Source organism: Palaemon carinicauda, chromosome 3 (genome assembly GCF_036898095.1).
Source record: "Palaemon carinicauda isolate YSFRI2023 chromosome 3, ASM3689809v2, whole genome shotgun sequence".
Classification (NCBI taxonomy): domain Eukaryota; kingdom Metazoa; phylum Arthropoda; class Malacostraca; order Decapoda; family Palaemonidae; genus Palaemon; species Palaemon carinicauda.
Genome location: NC_090727.1, coordinates 88,583,967 through 88,605,979, shown reverse-complemented (window position 1 = coordinate 88,605,979; position 22,013 = coordinate 88,583,967). Strand labels below are relative to the sequence as shown.

The following is a 22,013-nucleotide window of genomic DNA, read 5'->3' as shown; positions in this document are numbered from 1 at the left end:
TTAACCCTCAGGTGGCCGCCCCCCCAAAAAATGACTCGATCTGTTTAACATGTAATGACAGCAATACTCTACACTCAATAGGGAGTCGAGTAGAGGTACTGGAATAGGAGTAACATTTCATAATCCTGCAGCTGTTTACGTCACTGGTCAGCCTGGGTAAATTGTCTGACAATGAAGTGTGGAGAATCTGTTAATGATGGGAAGCAAGAGTGATTTGGACTCCCCTCTGCTTTTGAAGGTGATGTAGATTTGTCAAGCTGGTGATTGAATATTTTCTAGTTTTTTAACGTGGGGAATTCTTAGGATACTAGTGCACTGGACACTTTAGTGAAAGAAAACCCTACGGTTGAATAGATATTCAGAGATTTTTGACCTGACTATTTTCACTCACTGTGTGGATCTTGAACTGTAATGTGGTAGGGTTCTCCATTAAGCTTGATGATTTCTTGTGCTGCCAGCTGGGAACTTTGACAATGATTGTAGCTGCCGAGGTTGGCTGCTGAAAACATTTTATATCTGGATGTTTACTGTAGTTCATTAATGTACTACTGTATAATATGTAAATGTTTGTAGCATGGCTTTACTTAGTTACTATACTGTATTTAATAGGCTATTTATCCTTCCCCTCTGGGTGAAACACTGAGGGTTATAAGTTTTATGTTACAAATTCTTTGTCTTTCTGATGTACAGGTGAGATTGGAGGGACAGGTCAGATGTATAACCTTGTCTTATGAAGCAATTATTCAAATTAATTTGAATTTAGATTCTTCTTTGGCGACCTGTACTTTCTCCTCACTATTTTCTTTATCACAAAATAAATATTTTTTATATTTTTGTAAACAGTGTATTTTTCCACTACACCAGTGTCCCCTTCTCAGCCACCAATTATATTTGTTGTTATCTGATACTTTTGTAAAATCTAACCTGAGATTCAAGCTATTTGTAACTTCTGATATTTTTCCAGATTTAAATTAGTGGACATACTGTGTGTTTATTCAGCAAGTTCAAAGCAAGAGAAGATAAGAGGGGAGTAAGGTTCTAGTTGGGTGTTTTGCCCAGTATAAAATTAAGGGGTGTTGCCCAGTGCATCCTTGATTGTTTACTTTTTACCTAGATTTCTGAGTATTCTACCGTCTCTTTTTTTTTTTTTTTTGTGTAGTGAAACGAAGTGTGGTCAGCATTCGAACACTAGGCAGTCTGCGTGCTACATCTACCCACAGTCCACAAACCACTACATAATTTTTGGTGCCCAGACCCTTGAAGCACCTACCTTTAGGTATGGCACCGTCATCGACCAAGGGTTGAAAAGCTAAGAGGAGGCTTAGTCAGGATGTGGAGAGCCTCGTCACGATTGTCAGTGACCTGGCAACTCAGTTGAAGTCCCTGACAATTCAGGTGGCGCCGCTAAAGAACGTGGAGCTGTCACCAACATGCCACGTTGCCACCGAGATCACAACTACAGTGACCACCAACACTCCTTCTACGTCCCCTGCTTGGCCAGCCAAACGTCAATGGTCTGGCCATTCCTGTAACTGGAGAGGGACCGGTGATTGGAGGTCTCCAGCCCCCTCCTGTACATGGCTTCTGGGAGTCTCCTGCTTGGAGTGGACCTCTTTCATCCTCCCCTGTTCCAGCAACTAACCCTTTTAGTCCGCCAGAGGCTTCAGCCAGTGGACTAGGGGAGCCGTTCTTGGGTGACCAAGTTATGTCCAGCAGACCAGAAAAGGCTCCAACAGATACAGCTGAGACAATTCTTGCCCAGACAGGGGTCATTCCAAAGCAGAGACGCCAAGCCAAGGAAAAGACCAGACCAGCTATAACCGAAATGACAACGCTGTCCCAGGAGTCAACCAGCGAATATTCTGGTAGTGAGATTAATGGGGACAGTTCCAGCTCCAGTTCCTGTGTCAGTTCAGCCGACACTGTCTCCACCAATCATGTCCGTTCTTTTCAGTCAGGCCTACTCAAGGCCCTCAATTCCAGGAAAACCCCCAAGCCTAGGATCTTCCAGCTAGAAACTGGCCAGAGTTTTGCCCGATTCCTGAGGGATTTTGAGGCCTACTGCGCCAGTAAATATACCACAGAAAGCTCTGGCCGGTGGACTGCTGAGCTAGAAAGGTTCCTAAAGGTGGAAATCGACGAAGCATTCCGTCAGTGAAGCCAGAAGGCAGAGGACTTGCCCATCAGTCGTGTGGGACAGTCATGGCACGGCTCCTATGCCGACAGGGTTGCTATGGCTGCCCCCAGCCGTTCACCTGCACCTGACCAAGTGTATCCACGCACTCCTCCTCGACCTGTCCCCAAACCACCACCTGTTGGAGTGCGCCTACCAACATCTCGCAACCCGGATAGTTCTCCTCCATTCCAGAGGTGGTACTGTGCGTGGTGCAGGAAACCTGGGCACCTTGTGGACAAGTGTTGGCCAACCACCATGTCGCTCAGTGTGGGCAATAGGTGTCGTCAATGCACAGAACACCTATCCAGAAGACAGCTACTGCCCGCAGCCCTGGGAGGGAGACCACCTCCGTCCAGACTCCTTGAAGGTGGAGAGCAATACCGGGTGAATGCTACTACAATCCCGTCGTCCTACTCTGGATCACCCAGCAGCAGGGAGAGCCAAATTGGGAGCGAGTCCAGTGCTTCTTCTCGGACTGTTGAGGAGAAGGAGAGGAAGAGTAAGAGGTCAAAGCCAAAGAGGTCATCAAGAACCGAGGAGTATCATAGGGCTTTGAACACCAGACCTTTGGTGTACAGGATGGGGCTACATCGATGGAGGGTGCGAGAGCTAGGAAGCTTGCTCCTAGTATTCTGGTGGCAGCCTTGGAAATTTAGATTTCCAAGGTTACCCCTCAACATGAAAAGGTCATTGCACATCCAATGACTCTTTCAGGGTTGGCCAGTGATAACCTGTCCTCGACACTGTCCAGAGCTTCTCCAACTGACTCCTCCAGGGAGGGAGTAGGAACTGAGGCTGTATTGAAAACCCTTCGTGGGGTTAACCTGGCGCAGTTTGCTCCTGTACCACACATGGTTGTCTCAGTGACCATGTCTGAGTTTCCTTCGGTAGTGTTGGATGCTCTCGTTGACTCCGGAGCCGAGGTCAACCTCCTGTCATGGAGAGTAGTGCATGATTACCTGCTGCAGATGGCACCCAACACCATTGGTCTGAAAGGTTTAGGGCAAACAGGACCTAAAACCTTAGGTTGACCCCTATACTGCATGGAATGACATTCACCCCGAGTGTGTTCCACGTAGTGCTGTTACCAGTTCTTGAGAGCAAATGGGGTGATAGTTGACGGAGCCCGAAATCGGCTGAGCGTTGGCAGTACTCCCCATGAGCCTTTTTGGGAGCATTATGTCCCGATACGTGGAGCCTGTTGTCAGCAAGTGTTTTATGCACTTGAAGTCCACACAACCGATTCAATCAGGATTGCCAGTATTGAGCCCATACTTGTTCCTATTATTGTAGACTTTCCTAAGGGACTTGACACTTGTTTTAGGTGACCTGCTTGTCCGACCAACTGTTGGCCGGAGATGTATTATCATGTCGACATCATAAATCCCGGTCTGTCAAGAAAAGCTAAAGCAATCCCTGGCATCCTAGAACTTAAAAGATGGAAAAGCCTCGGTTTTAATCAAGGGTTCATCTGAAGAAACTGCAAAGATCAAGAAATGATCTCTTGGGGAAGGCAATGGCAGATGATCCTCTATCCTGCCTGATAGCACAGGAGTGCGACCTGACACCTGAACCGAACGTATTAGAAGAGATAGACAATCTGTCTATCTCTGTTGAACTGGACTCTTCTCAGAAGGACCAGTTTCATCAAATACTTCGACGTCATCTGGTTATCAGTACTGGTGACGATGATGTGCGCATCCACCTGTATAACGAGACGCCCATTTATCAGAGGGTTAGATGGTTTGCAAAACCCATTGCTGACGTCATCGAGGAACAGTGCAAGGAGTTGCATGAACTGGGTATTACTGAACCCAGCATTTCTCCTTGGTCTTCACCCATTGTTCCTGTCCGAAAAAAGGACAATAGTCTACGGTTGTGTGTGGACTACTGTAGACTGAATAAGGTAACTAGCTCTGAGAAGTTCCCGATGAAAACATGGCACACTCCATATTTGGGTTTCAAGGAGTCAAATAGTTAACAACCCTTGACCTGGTTCATGGATACTACCAGTTACCCCATTGGCAGAGGACAGTAAAGAATACAAGGCTTTCTCTACCGCCTTTGGACACTGGCAGTTCAGACGCTTATGTTTTTGGACTCCAGAATGCACCTGCAGTGTTGCACCTGCAGTGTTCCAGAGAGAAATGCAGAGTAATCTCCATGAGTTCCCGAAAGCCAAGGTGGTTGTCTACATTGAAGATATTTTGATACTTAGGTCTTCTTTCAAGGAACACTTGAAACTGGTAGAGCGAGTTTTGGCCACTCTCCAGAAGCACAAACTCGAGATAAAGCTCGGGAAATGTTCTTGGGTTTAAGCCGAGGTCCAGTATCTTGGTCATCTGGTTGGACATTCTGGTATGCATAAGCTGCCAGAATACATCCAGAAGTGGAGGACTTCCCTAAACCTACCACTGTGCGTGAGCTAAGGAGATTCCTAGGTCTGGTAAACTTCCAACTGAAGTTTATTCACATGTGCTCACAGATATCCAAACCGTTATCTGCAAAGACTGGAGGACGTAAATCCCAAGGGACTAGAAAACTGAAATGGACTGTGTCTTTGAGCGCTTGAAGGAACTGATCAAGGAGGATTATGTTGTCATACCCTGACTACTCTGCTGATGCTAAACCCTTGGAGTCGTTTGCTGTCACTTCGGGTGAGGGTGCTGGTGCTTGTCTGTGCCAGGAGTCTTTGGAGCATCCAGGGGAGCGTCGGATGATAGCGTATGACTCCATGACCTTCCTTGACTGCAAGACCCATTACTATACCATTGAGCGTGAGTTGGCTGCTCTGCGATGGGGAGTGAAAACCTTCAGGGCCTTCCTCTATGGTCAGATTTTTGTGATTCATTCTAATCACAATCCCCTGATGTATCTTCATGACATGAAGATGGTGGACAGTCATCTTGCACGGACACTGAAGGACCTGTCCGAATGTAACTTTATTGTTAACCACTGTCCAGGTGATCAGAATGCTGCAGCAGACTGGTTATCCCGCTGGCCCGCATTAACTGACTGCCTGCTTACTACTGAACCCACCACTCACAAGTTGTCTACTGGACTGGCCTTGTATAAGGAGGCTCGTGGTAGTCCATATTCTTTCATTGAATCCTTGGAGCTAGTCGTGAACTGCTGGATGGAAGGGGTCAGGAGTCGCACCTGACTCTCAGCTGAAGTACGCCAAGCTCCGGGAAGCCTAGTTCAGCAGTTTCTGAAGGTCACTGGTCGACTAGGCTTTAAACTACTGTACACATAACTAGCAAGAACAGGATCAAGGCAATGCATTTTCCACATAAAGTCCCAGTTCTGGAGTTGCTCTTGGCAGTGTCTGAGCTACTGAACCTTGAAATCTGGGTCCATTGGGGTCCCACTTGTCCTGTAGTCTATCGTGATCCATCTGTGACTGAGCCTTGCTGTGTGCATCTTCAATGTCTGTCTGGAGTGCATTTTAACCCTCTGATCGAGCTCCGCAATTAAATCCCTCCAACTGATGTGATTCTAGGCCATAGGGGGGAGGTGAAATCTCGTATGCCTGACACTGAGGGCTTGGTCACTGATGATCAGGAAGCACCAGAGGATTGTCCTGTAATCCAGTACGTGACAGAAAAGGCACCTCGTCAGTCCAGTTGTATGCATGTGTCAACACTCAACAGTAGGTATAGTAATTATACAGGGAGACCTTATTTTATGCGTTTGTTGATACAGGGGCACAGGTTTGTCTTGTGAGTCTGTACTGAGCCAACTTGGCATAGAGTACCAGATACTGTCAGGAGAACAGAGGGATTACCGGTTCCTGCACCAGCATTGTAGGCTACGTCCAGTTAGAGGTGAAGTGTCCTACCAGGTGGAGACTACCGCTGTTTAACTAAGCGGTGGTAGCTGCCAAAGACATTAACTTTTGTTTTGTTCTTGGTAGGAATCTACTGGACGCAGCCTACCTGACACTAGATTCACCCCGAGAACAGTTGGTGTATGACCATACTGTACTCCTGTTCTTCAATTGTTTCTCAAGGTATTCTGTCTCCCCACAGCATACCGAGACCACTGTTATGAAGGTGACTGATCCTGAACCTGATCGTGGAGTATTCTCTGGGTATGATCTTCTTTCCTTTAGTCAGGTGGCCAAGATCCAAGGAGATCATCGCCAGATCCAATCTGTCATCCGGGGTTCCTGCGTGTCAGGTTCCATGCTCCTATCTGCCCTATAGGAGATGTTGGTCTGACCTGGAAGTACACCAGGGTTTGCTAGTGAAGATTAACCCAGATGACTCAGTAGTCCCGGTAGTCACCTTCAATGTCCTTATTGACCTAGTTGCCGTGACACACCTCCAGAATGCTCACTGGGGGATCAGAAAAATGACTGCAATGCTCCGTCAACTCGTTTTATAAAAATCTTTGATTAGTGTAATCAGGGATATGTGCCGGACATGTTGGGGATGTCAGACTTGTAAGGTTTCAAGGAAGGTGGTTGCCCAGCCAATCTTGAAGATAGTGACCTCTTCTCCTTTTGAATTGGTTACTATGGACCTTGTAAGTCTCCCAACAACCAGTACAGGTTTTATTGGGTGGCTGATGGTGGTCGACCATTGTTCCAAGTGGGTGATGGCAGTACCTCTAATGAATAAGAAGAGCAGTATGATATGACAGTCGCTCGAAGACCGAGTTATTCCTCGTGTTCTAGTCCGTGTATTGACTGTTGTGGTAATGTACACTAAACCCCCCCTCGTTCAGCTTGTTAGGGGTGTGAATTTACTCGCCCGTCTCCACTAGATAATCCTTCCTCTACTGAGCCTGTTGTGGTAGTATGCTTAATAGTCAGTGCAAGCTAATTGCACCCACCCCCCCACCCCTCTCCCTACAGCACACTCAAGTCTGTCAGGGAGTTGGGCTAAGGTGGGTTACAATACTGCCTAAAACTATTAGGTAGTATTTACTGTGTTAATCATCCGCTCGGGCACCCACTTGTGGCAAGGGACAGAGACTTTTTAGGTTAGGAGCTAGCCCACCCTAGTGTAACATTTATTCGCGAATTTTCGCTCGTCGCCACTGTCTGTTATGTAACTATTGCGAATAACGAGGCTTGACTGTAGTCAGGAATGTTTATCGTAGCTATGTTAAGCTAGAGGAACAATACAGACTTCTGAGCTCTAACAGATTTCTTCTTGTGCGAGGCAATGGTGTTGCCAAAGATCTTTGAAAAGTCGCAAGGCAGGAGGAACAAAGCAACTGCCTACATCTTGTTCAGTAGTGTTTATGCTTGGCATCGAATGAGCCCCAGTACGTACTGAAACATCTTCCCGCTCCTGTGCCTCGTACTGAAACACCTTCCCGTTAGAGGGTCAGGTTTGGTATACAGCTGTTCCTAACACGAAGCCATGCAGATGATTCAATCCAGTATCGCGAGACTTGTCCCGATCGGTCATCCTGTGCTTTGCGACATTTTCCTTAGTAAGCGCCACTTCTGAAAGTGTGGCTACAGACGAGAGAGATAGTAGCACATACCGATAACTCTTTGTCAACCACTTCTCTCTTTCTCTCCCGAAAGAGAAAGAGAGAGAACTTCATTAAAGTGGGCAAAATAGGGTAGCGCTCTCCATCCAGACTGCTCGTACAAGAGTTGCGAGAACCAATATATTTCTTGCTGTGGAATACCTCTCGGCTTTTACTCCACCTGGCACAAGATCAGGCGACACAGGTAAAAGGTGTGTGAACATCCATACCAAGTACCCAGATACCTCCCTAGTGTTATATGTGCCAATGTTTCATTCAGCAGTGGGACAACTCTCAGCATTCACTCAAGATAGATTCCTGCTACTGCACTTTCTCTCTCCCAATAGGAGACATCGGAGAGAAACAATATGCATCAAGCGAGAAAACGGTATGCATCACGTGAACGCAACTCATATCAATTGTGATCATCCTGGACTTCTTTGAATACATATTCTATTTGTTCTCTGCAAAGTTGCAGTAAAAATGAAGCAGTGGAGGATGAAGAACTTAAAGTTTGTCCTCAAGAGTCATGCAGGCCGAAGACGACATTATCACGGAGATGGGGATACGGATCACAGCAGCACAACCAGGTGAAACATCCTTAGAGCATGCTTTCTGGATTGGCAGACACTGAAGGAAAGAAGATAGGTGGTGTTTTCCCCTTTCACTCCCTGCGGTGGCAGAACCACTGATGTCTAAGAAAACCAACTTTCTTAGATTCCTGTTGTTGTCATCATTGTAAAGCCACACACAAGAGGGATAGGTCAGCAACAAACATGTCTGGGAGGAAAAAGTATGTTGGATAATGGAAGTTAATGGAGCAAACTTAAACAATTACAGTTATCAGGAAATACTACATACCCTGGGATTCTTCCATTAATATCCCTTGAACATGAAAGTCTGCAAATTTATTCATTAAGAAAGAAAGGAAAACATTAAAACAACCACATGAGGACACCAAGAAGTATGTCTGTGCCGTCCGGCAACCGAAGTCAAAGTGAGGTTTTCTTTAGCTTGTTAAAACATTAGGCGATCCAGCTTTGCTAAAGTCATACTCCTATCAAAGGTCATGTAGGAACAAATGAAATTTTACAGTATCTGCTATAGAAGAAATTTTTAACTTGTCAAATTCATTCTGACCAAGCAAGGTCTTACTGTACAACGATTTTATGTTCAGTTGAGGAAGACACACCAAGTATTTACTTTTAAAGTGAATTTCAAATAGATTTGGGTGCTGCTTACAGTGTCATAAACCTACGAACATTCTTTCTTTTGGGTTTTGTTGGTTACTCTTCATCCCTATACTTTGCTCTATTCACTTTCAATTTAAATATACAATATCTCTGTTAAGCAACTTGGCAAACTATAGATCTACACTGAATAGACGTGATCAATGTAAAGAGGGTAGTATTATGTACATAAACAAATTTTCTTTCAAAGTCATGCCACATGTGTTTTTATAGAAAAATTTTGGACCAAGAGCACTACCATGATCACCAGAGATTGCATTCCTATAGTCAGATTAGACCCCATTAGCAACTATTCATTGCACCCTACTAATTAAAAATTCAATGATTTTAAATAACAACAAACCAACTTCAATCTATCAAAGTTGGAAAACAAGTGCCTCATGATTATGCAAAGTCAAAGCTAATCAAGCAAATGCTATGATTAAACCAAAGGTATTTCTGAAAGATTAGTAATTAGAAAAGGAGCATCACAAGAAACAACACGCTTGCATAAGACAAACCACAAACTAGAGTATAGACGATTATTTTAGTAATAAACTGTAAGTCAACCGATGTTGAAAAACTTGAGATAACACACAAGTTTGAAAAACTGGTTTGTAATCAGCAGTAGTACTAAAAAGCTATAATTACCACATTTACCAATTGGAATAACATTAACAATTCAAGTGGAAAATTAACCTTTTATTAGGATAAGTAAAAAAAATAATCAAAATCTCATTTGGATATACACATCAAGGTCAAGATAAAGATTTTTTTCATTTTATTAGATCAAAAATCTAATCTAGTCAATTTAGCTTAACATGAATGAGGACTCTGAGTTTCTCATTGCTCTCCCTACTATAAAACGAATCAGACTAATGGATTGCCCTTTCATTTGAACAGTGTGTATCAGATTCACCTAGTTTAAGCTAAAGAGGAACATATAATTATATAAAGAGTGTAGATTTGAGGATATCCCACCTTCTGTGCTAAGTAAGTTACATAAAGTCTTCCTCATTAAAATGGCCTTTTAACTATGTATGCTAATTTTACTTACCTATAATGTTGAACATGCTGGGAATCAGTCCAGCATTTTGTCATTACAAGTATTCCTAATTTTTGGCGCTCGGCAATGAAAAATTCAACATCATCAGAACTTATCAATTTATCTGCTTTTGAGTACAGGAAAAGCTGAGGACATCTAGATTGTTCCTAGAGAAAATCAAGAAAAATAAGACATTATAGAACAAAATATGATACTGCATCAAAAAAAATTTATATTTCGTTTCATTGTGAAAAAAAAAATATGTAACAAAATTCTTAATATTAAAATGGTCACATTTTTAATCCAGTTTTGTATACACTTGCACTGTATAGTAAAACACAATTACATACCTCAACTAATGCCCAGGGAGCATGTTTTGGGAGTTTTCCAGAGATGATTGTCCAAAGCACTGATAACACTCCCCACCCTACCAGGTAAATCACCATCCCCAATGATGCACAAAGCTTCATCCACACCGATCCAGGGGTTACTTCATATATGGCGGTTGCAGCTGAAACATGTTATAAATTTGTTCGTATCCAGTTTAAATGCAACATAATACATTTTGAAAACTAAGAAAACGAACCTATGTCAATCTGATGAGGGGGTTGACATCTTCATCATTTCGGCAGGGTTTGGCTTTTTGTGCTCTATTATTATTATTACTAGGATACTACAAGACCAAGGGCTCCAAAAGGAAAAATAGCCCAGTGAAGAAAGGAAATAATGAAATATATATAATCATGTGCCTGAGTGCTCACTCAAGCAAGAATACTCTAACCCAAAACATTAGAAGACCACGGTACAGAGGCTATAGCACTACCTAAGACTAGTGGACAATGGTTTGATTTTAGAGTGTTCTTCTCTGAGAAAAGCCGCTTACCACGGCTAAAGTATCTTCTAATGTTACCAAGTAGAAGAAAGTAGCCACTGAGCAATTACAGTGTAGTAGTTAACCCCTTGAACAAAGAAGAATTGTTTGGTTAGATTAGTGTTGTCCTCAGGTGTATAAGGAAAGGGGAGAATGTGTAAAGAATATGCCATAGGAAAAATATGCTGTAAACAGAGAGGGATCCAATGTAGTACTATCTGGCTAGACACTAGTGATAGTATCTAATACCTTAAGTGTGTACCACACCTATTATTATTATTATTACTTGCTATGCTACAACCCTAGTTGGAAAAGCAGGATGCTAGAAGCACAGGGGCTCAAACAGGGAAAACAGCCCAGTGAGGAAAGGAAACAAGGAAAAGTAAAATATTTTAAGAACAGTAACATCAAAATGAATATTTCCTATATAAACTATAAAAACTTTAACAAAACAAGAGGAAGACCAATAATAGAGAATAGTGTACCCGAGTGTACCCTCAAGCAAGAGAACTCTAACCCAAGACAGTGGAAGACCATGGTACAGTGGCTATAGCACTACCCAAGACTAGAGAATAATGGTTTGATTTTGGAGTGACCTTCTCTGAGAAGAGTTGCTTACCATAGCTAAAGAGTCTCTTCTACCCTTACCAAGAGGAAAGTGGCCACTGAAAAATTAAAGTGCAGTAATTAACCCCTAGAGAGAAGAAGAATTGTTTGGTAATCTCAGAGTTGTTGGATGTATGAGGACAGGAGAATATGTAAAGAATAGGCCAGACTATTTGGTTTATGTGTAGGCAAAGAAACCGTAACCAGAGAGAAGAATAAGCTTTAGTTGGTGTTCTCTTGCACCTTTATTATACTGAAACCTATAACCTGGCTTTGATTTAGATTATGTAAATTTAGATAGTATACTATTGACCTTCAAAATTCTATTGTAATGAGCTATTGGAGAGATGCAATACTGTATGTAAAATACATGATTCCAACCCAGCATTTAGAAACATTTTTTTTTTCTAAAATCCCTGATAATCAGACAAATGGTTAAAGTATTATTTTTCTATTCTGAAAATATTCTTTAAGCAATGAAAGTTGAGCTACTATATTCAAGTTGAATAATGTTTATTCAAAAATTCTTTTGAAACATTTTTTCTGATTCTTGGATAACAGGCTGAAGTTTAAAACTAAACATTATGACTTATCCATTTATAAAAGACAAAATACTTTGTGTCTCTTATGAGTCATGGAAGACTAGGCACATAGTACAAAGTGTGGCATGTGGAATTCAGATCAAAGACAAAATGAACTCTACTCAAAGTTCAGTAGTTTACTGTTGCAAAATACCTCCCATTACTATAATCTTGTGTCCCATACAAACAATAAAAGATTTTCAGAACTATGCGTGAATGAAGACCATACCTTACACTCTACATAGTACTGTGTGTGTTATATGAATGGCTTTTCAAAAGAAATGGGATTAAACAAATTTAAAATGGGAGTCAAGTACAGGTACACAGATTTGTGAGAAGCCATAAATAATATACATTTTAAAATAAAATTAATCGTTTCCATACTTAACCAAAATTCATCGCTGTTCCTCCTCTGGAAGGAACATATTTGTCCCCTTAATCTAAGGGAAAAATAAAAGCTCTCGCTCTGAGGTATGATGCTCAAATTTTTTCATAATGCTCTGTTAGCCATCCACAGTGCTATTGCCTTCGTAGGTAGCAACATGGGCCAAAGCAATGAACCTAAACTAAAAGTATCTCTTACTTGCTGATTTCCACACTTAACAGTAAGATGGGATACTAGTATTGTATTGTATTACTGGTTGGCAACTCCCTGATGATTTTGACAACAGAAAAAGGCTATGGTAAAACCTGATGAAGGACCATTCTCTTTTACTGTACTTCCTCCACTACCCTATTCTATATCATCTTTCATACCTCCTGTCACATAGCCTCGGCCTTGTCTATGCTGTCCCTACAGAAGGATCGCGTAATTGGACAAAGGAAGTTTGGAGTCGAATGGCAGTTGGTAGCCATCTCATAAAACCAATAAGACCCACAAGTCCGGTTAGAGATGGTGATCAGATGCCCAGGAAATGCAAGTCTGCCCCCAAATGAAAGATGGGGCTGTATGATACCATCACTTATGGTCGTGGAATTTATCAGATCCTGACTTGATAATTGGGTTAAGTCTGGATAAATAGCCTTCTTATCTCTTGCCTGATCTTGACTAAAAATTAGGGATTCTTGTAGCATTGAAAATAACACCAGCAGTGAGGAGGTAAAAGGTCTATCTGACTGGAAAGTTTGGGCCATTAAGGAAAACTGGCTCATTGAGGAAATCTGTTCTGTCAACTTTGCAATACTCTTTGCTTCCAATACTAGACCCAACATCAGAACTTGTTTCTGAGTAGGTACTACAAAATTATTCGACAGAGTACACATATTTTTCTTTAATATGCAGTTGCCTCATGTCTGTTCTAATCCCGTTCGTTGTGCAATCACATATGGTACAGTCCAAACACTTTGAAAACGGCATCATAGGTTTTCCTTATTTTGCTCGGCCAATACCTACAATGATTGAATTAAAATTCCCTGAAAAGAGTTCATAAAGAGGTTTGTTTTAAAGGCTTGACCTAACCTCCTTTACTAACAAAGATATTTCCTTATGAGATCAGACTACTCCTAGAATGGTCAATCAGTAAATCCAGAAAGGCATTTTGGGTAGAAATCATCCCCATACCAGGCAGATTGTATCTGGACCTCAAGAGCATGCCAACTTAGCCTGGTCTTTCTTCATTCTGTGTAAGTGTCTCACAAATATTCTATTGAGTATGGCTTTAAAAAGTAATTCTGATTCCTCTTCAGAGTTGGAAACCTGGCCTTACAGCAAGCTCCCACTACTGCTTCCTTTGCTCATCTCTTCCCTCATCTGTGTATCAAGTCTCCGCTGCTGAAAACTCGCTAAAAGCGAGATCATAAAAGCTTCTTGTTATACAGAACAGTAAAGGAAAATGACAACTCGGTAAACTTTACCTAAGCACAATACTGTACTGTAACCTTACTGTGTACATGTGTGCAAATGTACTGTACACTGCACATATGATTATAAACTTGTAAAAACCAAATTAAAACAATATTAGGCAGTATTTGCTAGGTTAATCATCAGCTCGGGCACCCGCAGTGACTTTTTAGGTTAGGAGTTAGCCCACCCTAGTGCAGTATTTATTCGCTAAAATAAACTTTTCGCGCCTGCGTTTGTAACCCAATTATCGCGAAGAACGAAGCCTGACTATACTTGGTTTCTCCCCGTGAGTGAGAGACTTTGGGGGCGATCCATAGGATACGACTATTCTCTTGGTCGAGGGCCACACGAGGAGAAACTGTCCTCAGGATTATGAGAAGATATGCTTTCTAGGTGTCCTAGGTCTTTGAGGTAAGGCACCCTGGGATCGAAAAAAGCAACCCGTGTCCCGTAGAGGGGCTTTATTACCCTACTACGGGTAAGTAGGCTCAAACTCTGCAAAGAACAACAATTGGCATTCCTCCCTATGGCAATTTTGAGTATCTATCATGGAATAGCCCTCGAGAAAAGAGGCAAACTTCACCAATCCTCACTACGGAGCATCTAGTCGTAAAGGAAGTCTGTAATGGGTTCTCTAATGCTGTAGATGTGTCACTGGATGTGACGTGTCTTTTAGGTAGGCAAGACGAGTCAATTGGGCTAGCTGAGTCTCTTATTGAGACGTGTCTGCCGATGAGAACTGATCAGTGGCGGGGAGAAGCCATTTTTTTCTGGGAGAAATTGCTCGAAGAAGGGAGCCCAACAAGTGAATTCAGGAAGAAGGAGGTCAATGCGTGTCATTGATATCCCTTCTGCTTCTGAAAGAAAGCCTCTAAACAGAGGCCGTTGGAGGAAGTCTCCCGCAGAAGGAGTGGATTGGATAAAATCCTAGCCCGTTGACAGGATATCCTGAAGGGGAGACCATGTAGGTGGAGGAAGTGTTTCCCATTATCCCACGAACAGGAAACACGAATCAATGCCATCCCCCTAGGCAAATCTTCCTGAGGGAAGAGAATGCCTTCTAGGAGATTAAGAGACGGTATCATTTGTGCTCTGATCATAGTCCTAAGGACGGGTGGTACTGTATGTGGCCTCCCCCATTTTCTTTGATGCTCTCATAGGAAATGTCAAATCCAGGAAAACCGAGGAGATCGCCTCCCTAGAAGAAATTCTCATCTAGCAGCCTCTTTACCAGGGCAGTCTCTTGCTCGGATCTCGTAGAGAACAAGAGGGAAGGACAATTCCTAGTGCCGAAGGACCTGGGACCTGGCTAGTCCTGAAGAGGTTGTAGTTGTCGAACCTGCTGAAGTTTCCACAGGCGCATAATCAAGTCTATAGATACCCATAATGGATATGACAGTAGGGTCTTTCCTTATATAACTCCAATTCATAGATCGTGTTAAACTGAAGGAGATATCTCGGAGGAGCTAGAGACTGTTAGGATCAGTCAGTAGTCCAAAGTCTTGGAAACAGGGCGCATCCTGTACAGTACACTAAGCCACGGGTTAACTGTTTAATTGCAAACCCCTTCTCTCACAAGACAAGATTTAAAGGTTAAACTCATTTCAAAAGGAGAGACTATAACAGGAGACCTCTGACCGACAAAGCTCAGTACTATCCTGGCAAACTGCATCTTCCCACGAGACTGGATACAGTAATACCTTGAGATACGAGTGTCCTTGCATACAAGAAATTTGATATACAAGGAGAGTTCAGAGCAAATTTTTGTCCTGAGATAAGAGAAAAAATTTGATACGAGGTAGTTCCCTATGCGGCCGCCAGGTGGCTGAGTGTGTGAAAGGCTTCTCACCAGGACAGCATCGCTCGGTCTTTCCCGTCGGATCTGCGTCGCTTAAAGTTTATCTTTGAGCCGTAGTGTTTTTTTTTTATGTTTTTTTGCATTGATCAGTGCAGAATTAAGTGAATAAGCAATAGGTCCAAAGCAAGTGAGTGCAAACAAGGGTAGTGAAAAGAAAAAGCGTATGATGACAATGGAGATGAAGCATGAAATAATCGAAAAACAAGAGAGTGGCGTAAGAGTGACTGAGCTGGCACGCCAATATGAGAGGAGAACATCGACATATATACCATCCTCAAGCAGAGAGATGCTATAAAGAGCACCAAGCCTTCCAAAGGAGTAACCATCCTTTCCAAGCTGCGCAGTGATATTCACGAAGAGATGGAAAGGCTTCTTTTATTATGAATAAAAGAGAAACAGTTGGCGGGAGATAGCGTGACCGAGATGATCATATGTGAAAAGGCCAGCAGAATCTATGATGACTTGAAAGGGAAGCAAGCAACCGAGAGAGGGGAGACTTCGACGCCAGCGGAAACCTTCAAAGCCAGCCGTAGCTGGTTGGATAACTTTAAAAAACGGACTGGGATACACTAGGTTGTGAGGCATGGGAAAGCAGCAAGTTCCGACTCGAAAGCCGTGGCGGACTTCGTCACAACCTTTGCCTCGGTTATCGCCCGACATGGCTTCGTCCCCCAACAAGTCTTTCAACTGTGATGAAACTGGCCTTTTCTGGAAGATGCCCAGGAGGACATTCATCACGGCAGAGAAGAGACTACCGGGATATAAACCCATGATGGACGGGTTAACTCTAGCCTTGTGTGCCAATGCCAGCGGTGATTGTAAGGTCAAGCCACTGCTGGTATACCACTCGGAAAACCCACGTGCTTTCAAGAGCCAAAGGATCTTGAAAGAAAAACTGCAAGTGAAGTGGTGCGCTAATGCTAAAGCTTGGCTTGCGCAGCATTTCTTTACAGAATGGGTTAATCTGTGCTTTGGTGCGGTAGTCAAAAAATATTTGGCCGAGAAAAACCTGCCAATGAAATGTCTCCTGGTCCTCGACAATGCCCTTGGTCACCCTCCTGGTCTCAAAGAGGACATTCTTGATGAGTTCAGGTTAATCAAGGTCCTTTATCTCCCGCCCAACACCACGCCATTCCTCCAGCCCATGGACCAACAAGTTATTTCCAACTTCAAAAAACTGTACAGGAAGCATTTTGTTCAAGAAATGCTTCGATGTCACAGACGACACCAATCTCACCCTTCGTAAATTTTGGAAGGAACATTTCAATATTGTCCATTACTTAAAAATTATTGACGATGCATGGCAGGGTGTCACAAGAAAAACTCTTAATTCAGCATGGAAGAAATTGTGGCTAGCTTCCATCGCTGAGAGGGACTTTGAAGGGTTCGAATCGACAGACCCTGATGACCAAACCTATTACGAAGGATGAAATCGTGTCTCTTGGAAAGTCCATGGGGCTGGAGGTAGACGAGGCAGATGTGAACAACCTTGTCGAGGAGCATCAGGAAGAGCTCACGACACAGGAATTGATAGAGCTCCAGGAGATGCAACATTCGGAGGTGTTGCAAGAGCTCAGTAGCAAGGAGGAGGTGGAAGACGATGGCCACCTTTCTACGGCAGAAATCAAAGACATGTTAGCAAAGTGGCAGGAGTTTTCTAATTATATGGAAAAGAGGCACCCGGACAAGTTGGAGAGTGGTCATGCATTAGCCTATTGTGACGACACTTGCGTTCGTCATTTTCGCAACATTTTGAAGGGGAGACAAAAGAAAACATAGTGTTACAAAAGTGTTGCATACCGAACTTGTTGCCGTCAAGACTCTCCCCTCCCCATCCTCTCTACCTCCTCCGCACACACCGCCGTTAGCCGCTACCGTCTGTCTCGAAGGTAAGAATTCCATAATAATGTTACATTTTATTGAGCATCATAACCAGTTCATAGGTATTTGTTATTTTGTGAGCGTAGAATGTTAATTAGAACAATTAAAAACATATTTTTCCACTGTAATATACTGTCTTTAGGGTTTTTTTCCAGAGGGTGAGAACGGATAACTGTAATTTTTTTCTAGTTATTTTACATGGGAAAAATTAATCTGAGATACGAGCAAATTGACATACGAGCTTGTTCCCGGAACGCATTAAACTTGTATCTCAAGGTATTACTGTATTTCAATTGTGAGGAAAAAGAAAAAAAATACAAGAATATCTCTTGTAGTTTGGATGTGGACTCTGTCCTTAGCGAAAAACATGAGCAGAGTATTTCGAGCTCATGAGAGGGTTTTTTTTTTTTTTTTCATTACTTGAAAAACCTCACTCTACTACAATGAGAAAGGAAGATATTCCCTTCCAATAACTCTGGCCGAAGGGAGAGCTCCGGTTATGGAAGAGAGCCATCGTCCGACTTCATGAACAAGACCAAGTTTCACGAAGGGTTAGGCAAATATATTTCCCCGGAAAAGTATTTTGCAGATGGAGGTTAAATGTGCTCAACACTCCAAAATCAAACCATTGTTCTCTAGTCTTGGGTAGCACCATGGCCCATGTACCATGGTCTTCCACTGTCTTGGGTTAGAGTTCTCTTGCTTGAGGGTACACTTGGGCACACTATTCTGTCTTATTCCTCATCCTCTTGTTTTGTTGAAGTTTTTATAGTTTATATGGGAGATATTGATTTTAATGTTGTTACTGATCTAAAAATATTTTATTTTTCCTTGTTTCCTTTCCTCACTGGCCTATTTTCCCTATTGGAGCCCCAGGGCTTATAGCATCCTGCTTTTCCAACTATGGTTGTAGCTTAGCTAGTAATAATAATAATAATAACACGAAGGTCCAAAGGCGTAAAGGCCGACTGAGACTGGGAGTACCCAAAACGCCGACAACCTCTGTTGTTCTCGTTAGTCACTCATCTAGGGCTGACCCGAACTGTAGCAATCAAGTTGCTAGAGCTGTTGCGTCAGACAGCACTGAAGTCAGTTCTCTAAGAAAGAGAGAATTAGGGTGGGGCAGTAACCCCTTGGGATTGTGCCTCCCGATGCAGGGGGAGGAACAGATTCAAGCGATCTGCCTCCCCCACTATGTCCGAGATCCCATTTGCTGCAGGAGACTGGCTTCCTAGCACAGTTCTTATCCAAGCAAAGTCGGCTTGTGAGTAATCCTATACTACTGTATACGTGACAACAAGGGAGAAGGTAGCAGCTGAAGCAGCAACCTGGTCCTTGAGGCACCTGGCCTGTAAGCCCTTCCTTAGTAGGAATGAAGTGTAGGTGAAGCACAAACGTTCATGAGATATGAATGCCCACAAATGAGCCAGATTTGATGCAGAAACCTGGCCACCTTAATGCAGGTTCTTTGAATCTCGTAGGAGATGAAAAACTTCAGGAACCCAAAAAGCCCTGTTTGTGAGAACACAAACAAGAACCCAAAGGGCGAGGATCATTGAACTTTGCACTCTTGTATTATCCCAGTCATCGATGAAGGGTGCAGGGTTAGGTTCCGAGAAGGAAAACTGTGTTAAACTCCTTCAACTCTACGTGGGGGGGATGGTTAATTAAGTAGCATAAGCCCAAGAGCAATGAGAGGAGACGATCTATGTCGTCTAGGTGAGAGTCCTCTTTGAAGAGAGGCTCTCGGGAGCAGCTCTCTCTCGGAAAGCTCATGATCCAAAGAAGGGTCTTCGACAGAACAGATCGTTCCAGAGCTTTACCTTGGAAGACAAAGTATTCAGTGCTAAACCATAGAAGCTGGAAGTGGTTGCTCATTTTAGCAGCCAGAGATCAGGCTTAGTGGTGATAACGAGCCCCCAAACAGCAAAAATCAAGCAAGCGAACGGAGAGCTACTGTCGCGTGAAACTACAAACAGCTAGCTGTCAAACGTCAATCAGCGAACGGCAAAATTGAAAAGAATTCAGAGATCGTCTAGCCATTAAAAACGGCGATTGGCAGTTGACGAATCAGATCTGGTATACTAGAGATCTGCCGAATTGGAGCACCGGTGACCCGTGAGCCTGGGATTGGCAATCGGCAAGCTTCGAGCAGAAGACCGGCGATCTAAGCTGTAGGGAGGTGCTCGGAGATTGGAGATCAGAGATCAGCGATCTGGGATCAGAGGTTGATGATCGGCGATTGTCGGCGACTGTCGAGCTAGTGATCGGCGATCGGTTGTTGAATGATCGGTGATATAATGATCTGTGATCTGACGATTGCTGAACTAGAATTGGCGATCGGCAATCGCATAACTGATGATTCATGATGGCGAGGTGACTATCTGTGATCAGAGGACTGGCGATCGGAGATCGGCAATCTGGCAATCAGCGAGTTGATGATCAGAGATCTGACAATCGGCAAACTGGAAATCTGCGCTCGCCTGGAGATCAGCAAGTTAACGATCGGCAAAGTTGGCACTTAACAAAATAGAAGATCTAATCCCTCGTAAGAAAGACCTATGCCTCGCAATCATGAGTGTCTCGCTCGTGATGGTGAGTGGTTCGCTCATGATGGTGATCGTCTCGCTTGTGATCGTGATTGTCTGTCTTGCAATTGTGATAGTCTCGCTTGTGATAGTGACCATCTTACTTGTAATTGTGAGCGTCTTGCTTGTGAGTGTAAGCGTCTCACTCGAGAACTCGAGCGAAAGCATCGCACTTGAGAGCTCGTGAGCGTAAGCGTCGCACTTGAGAGCTCGTGAGCATAAGTGTCTCGCTCGAGAGCTCGTGAGCATCTAGTTCATGAACGTGAGCGTCTAGTTCATGATTGTGATCGTCTTCATGAGCTTGTAGCTTGTGATCGTGATCTTTTAGCTCGTGATTGTGAGTGTGGGGCTCTAGAATGTGAGCGTGGGCTCGAGAATGTGAGCATTTAGCTATTGGAAATGAGTGTCTAACTGAAGGAATTCCCGGAAGGAGAGATCGAAACCGGTGCAACTAACATTATCTGCCACCGTAGGCAAATCTCCTTGCAAGCAAGAAGATTGCCGAACAGTGGTTGTGTAGACATTCTCCCTCAGAAGGGGAAGTTCACACACCTGGAAGCGAACCTTCAGGCACCCCTCTCTGCCTCCCTTCAACGATCTTTATCTCAAATAAGGTTGACTAAGATGTTGCTTGAGAAATAAAGCTGAGGCTTGTTTTTGGGTTTTCCCCAAAGGGATTACTCAAACAAAAGACAGGAATGGATGAATCCAATTCCTGCCGTAGGAATCCCCCGAAGGAGAGACCGAACACGAGAAGGAAGACTCTCTCGAGGACGGGAGGCAACCGACATCTGTAGGGCGTCTGCCTCATAAAGAGGAGAGTCTTGTTAGTGATCATGAGCGTCTCGCCCATGATCACGAGCGTCTCTCTGGTGATCATGAGCATCGTACTCATGATCGAGAATAAGAACGTCTCTTCGAAGACGAGCACCTAGACCGTGATAACATGTGATATTTTTGGCGCGAGCGCTTAATGCTAGAGTAAGAGCGTCTTCTAGATGGAGGGCGACTTCCAGAATGTGAGCGTGAAGCTCATGAAGGAGATCGTCCAGAAGGATGAAAATGTATTGTCTCTCGTCCTGGCGATCGCCGAGCAGATGGAGAGCTGGCCATGAGTTGACGATCGTTCATGATTTCATGATCCGCAGCAGATGACGATCGTTCATGATTTCATGATCCCCAGCAGGCAAACGTTTTACATGTGGGCCGGAACGTTCACTGTAGGGAGAGAGAGAAATTGTGGATCGTTGGGTGACGAGATCAGCAGGAGTCCATCGGAAGGGCGAACGGGAGGAGAACCTCGTAGTTAGCTAGACGTCAGCAACAATTCACTTCGCACTCCGATGTTGGCTGTAAGCACTGAAGAAAAAATCAAAGAGAATTAAAAATTCTTCCCCTTCAGATGGGGGACCCTGTGGACGGGAGAGTTTACCCTCAAGAGGTACTGTCAGCAAAGGGGGTTTCCTTCCGATAAATTCTCGAGGGACAAACAACGTCAACATCTAAAAACAGCAACATTACCCTGTAATGGAACGTCAGAGAGAAAACAGTCGTGCCTATAAGAGAAAAATGATGAGCGTAAAGCAATTGTCTATATGACTAAGTCTGAGGAGGAGAGAGTGGAGACGTCTGTTCTCTACCAGCCAAAAGCAAAAAGTGATGTGGTTCATCAAACTGCGAGTAGACATAGGTGGCTGGGTACCTCCCCCCCTACCTACTCATTATAATGGTTAGGTAGAGTTGCCACCTTACACTTTTAGTCTAATGGCTACCTTCCAGCTCCGCCATAAGTATATCCACATAAATAACGTAAGGTTTGTTAGTGTGGGTTATTTAGAATACTGA

General features: G+C 43.5%; 1 protein-coding gene and 1 long non-coding RNA gene across 2 annotated transcripts in view; one reads left to right on the top strand and one right to left on the bottom strand.

Moving 5' to 3' along the window:
- The window catches only part of LOC137638370 (transmembrane protein 53), a 96,622-nt gene that overhangs the window by 6,538 nt on the left and 68,071 nt on the right, over positions 1-22,013 (bottom strand). The window contains exons 4-5 of the mRNA XM_068370401.1: positions 10,291-10,451; positions 9,953-10,107 (exon numbers count right to left, since the gene is read on the bottom strand). Of these exons, the coding sequence (XP_068226502.1) occupies positions 9,953-10,107; positions 10,291-10,451 (316 nt within the window). The remainder of the gene's footprint in view (positions 1-9,952; positions 10,108-10,290; positions 10,452-22,013) is intronic.
- Positions 1-22,013, top strand: part of LOC137638371 (uncharacterized) — a 77,984-nt gene that overhangs the window by 54,087 nt on the left and 1,884 nt on the right. The gene's annotated exons all lie outside the window — the stretch shown is intronic.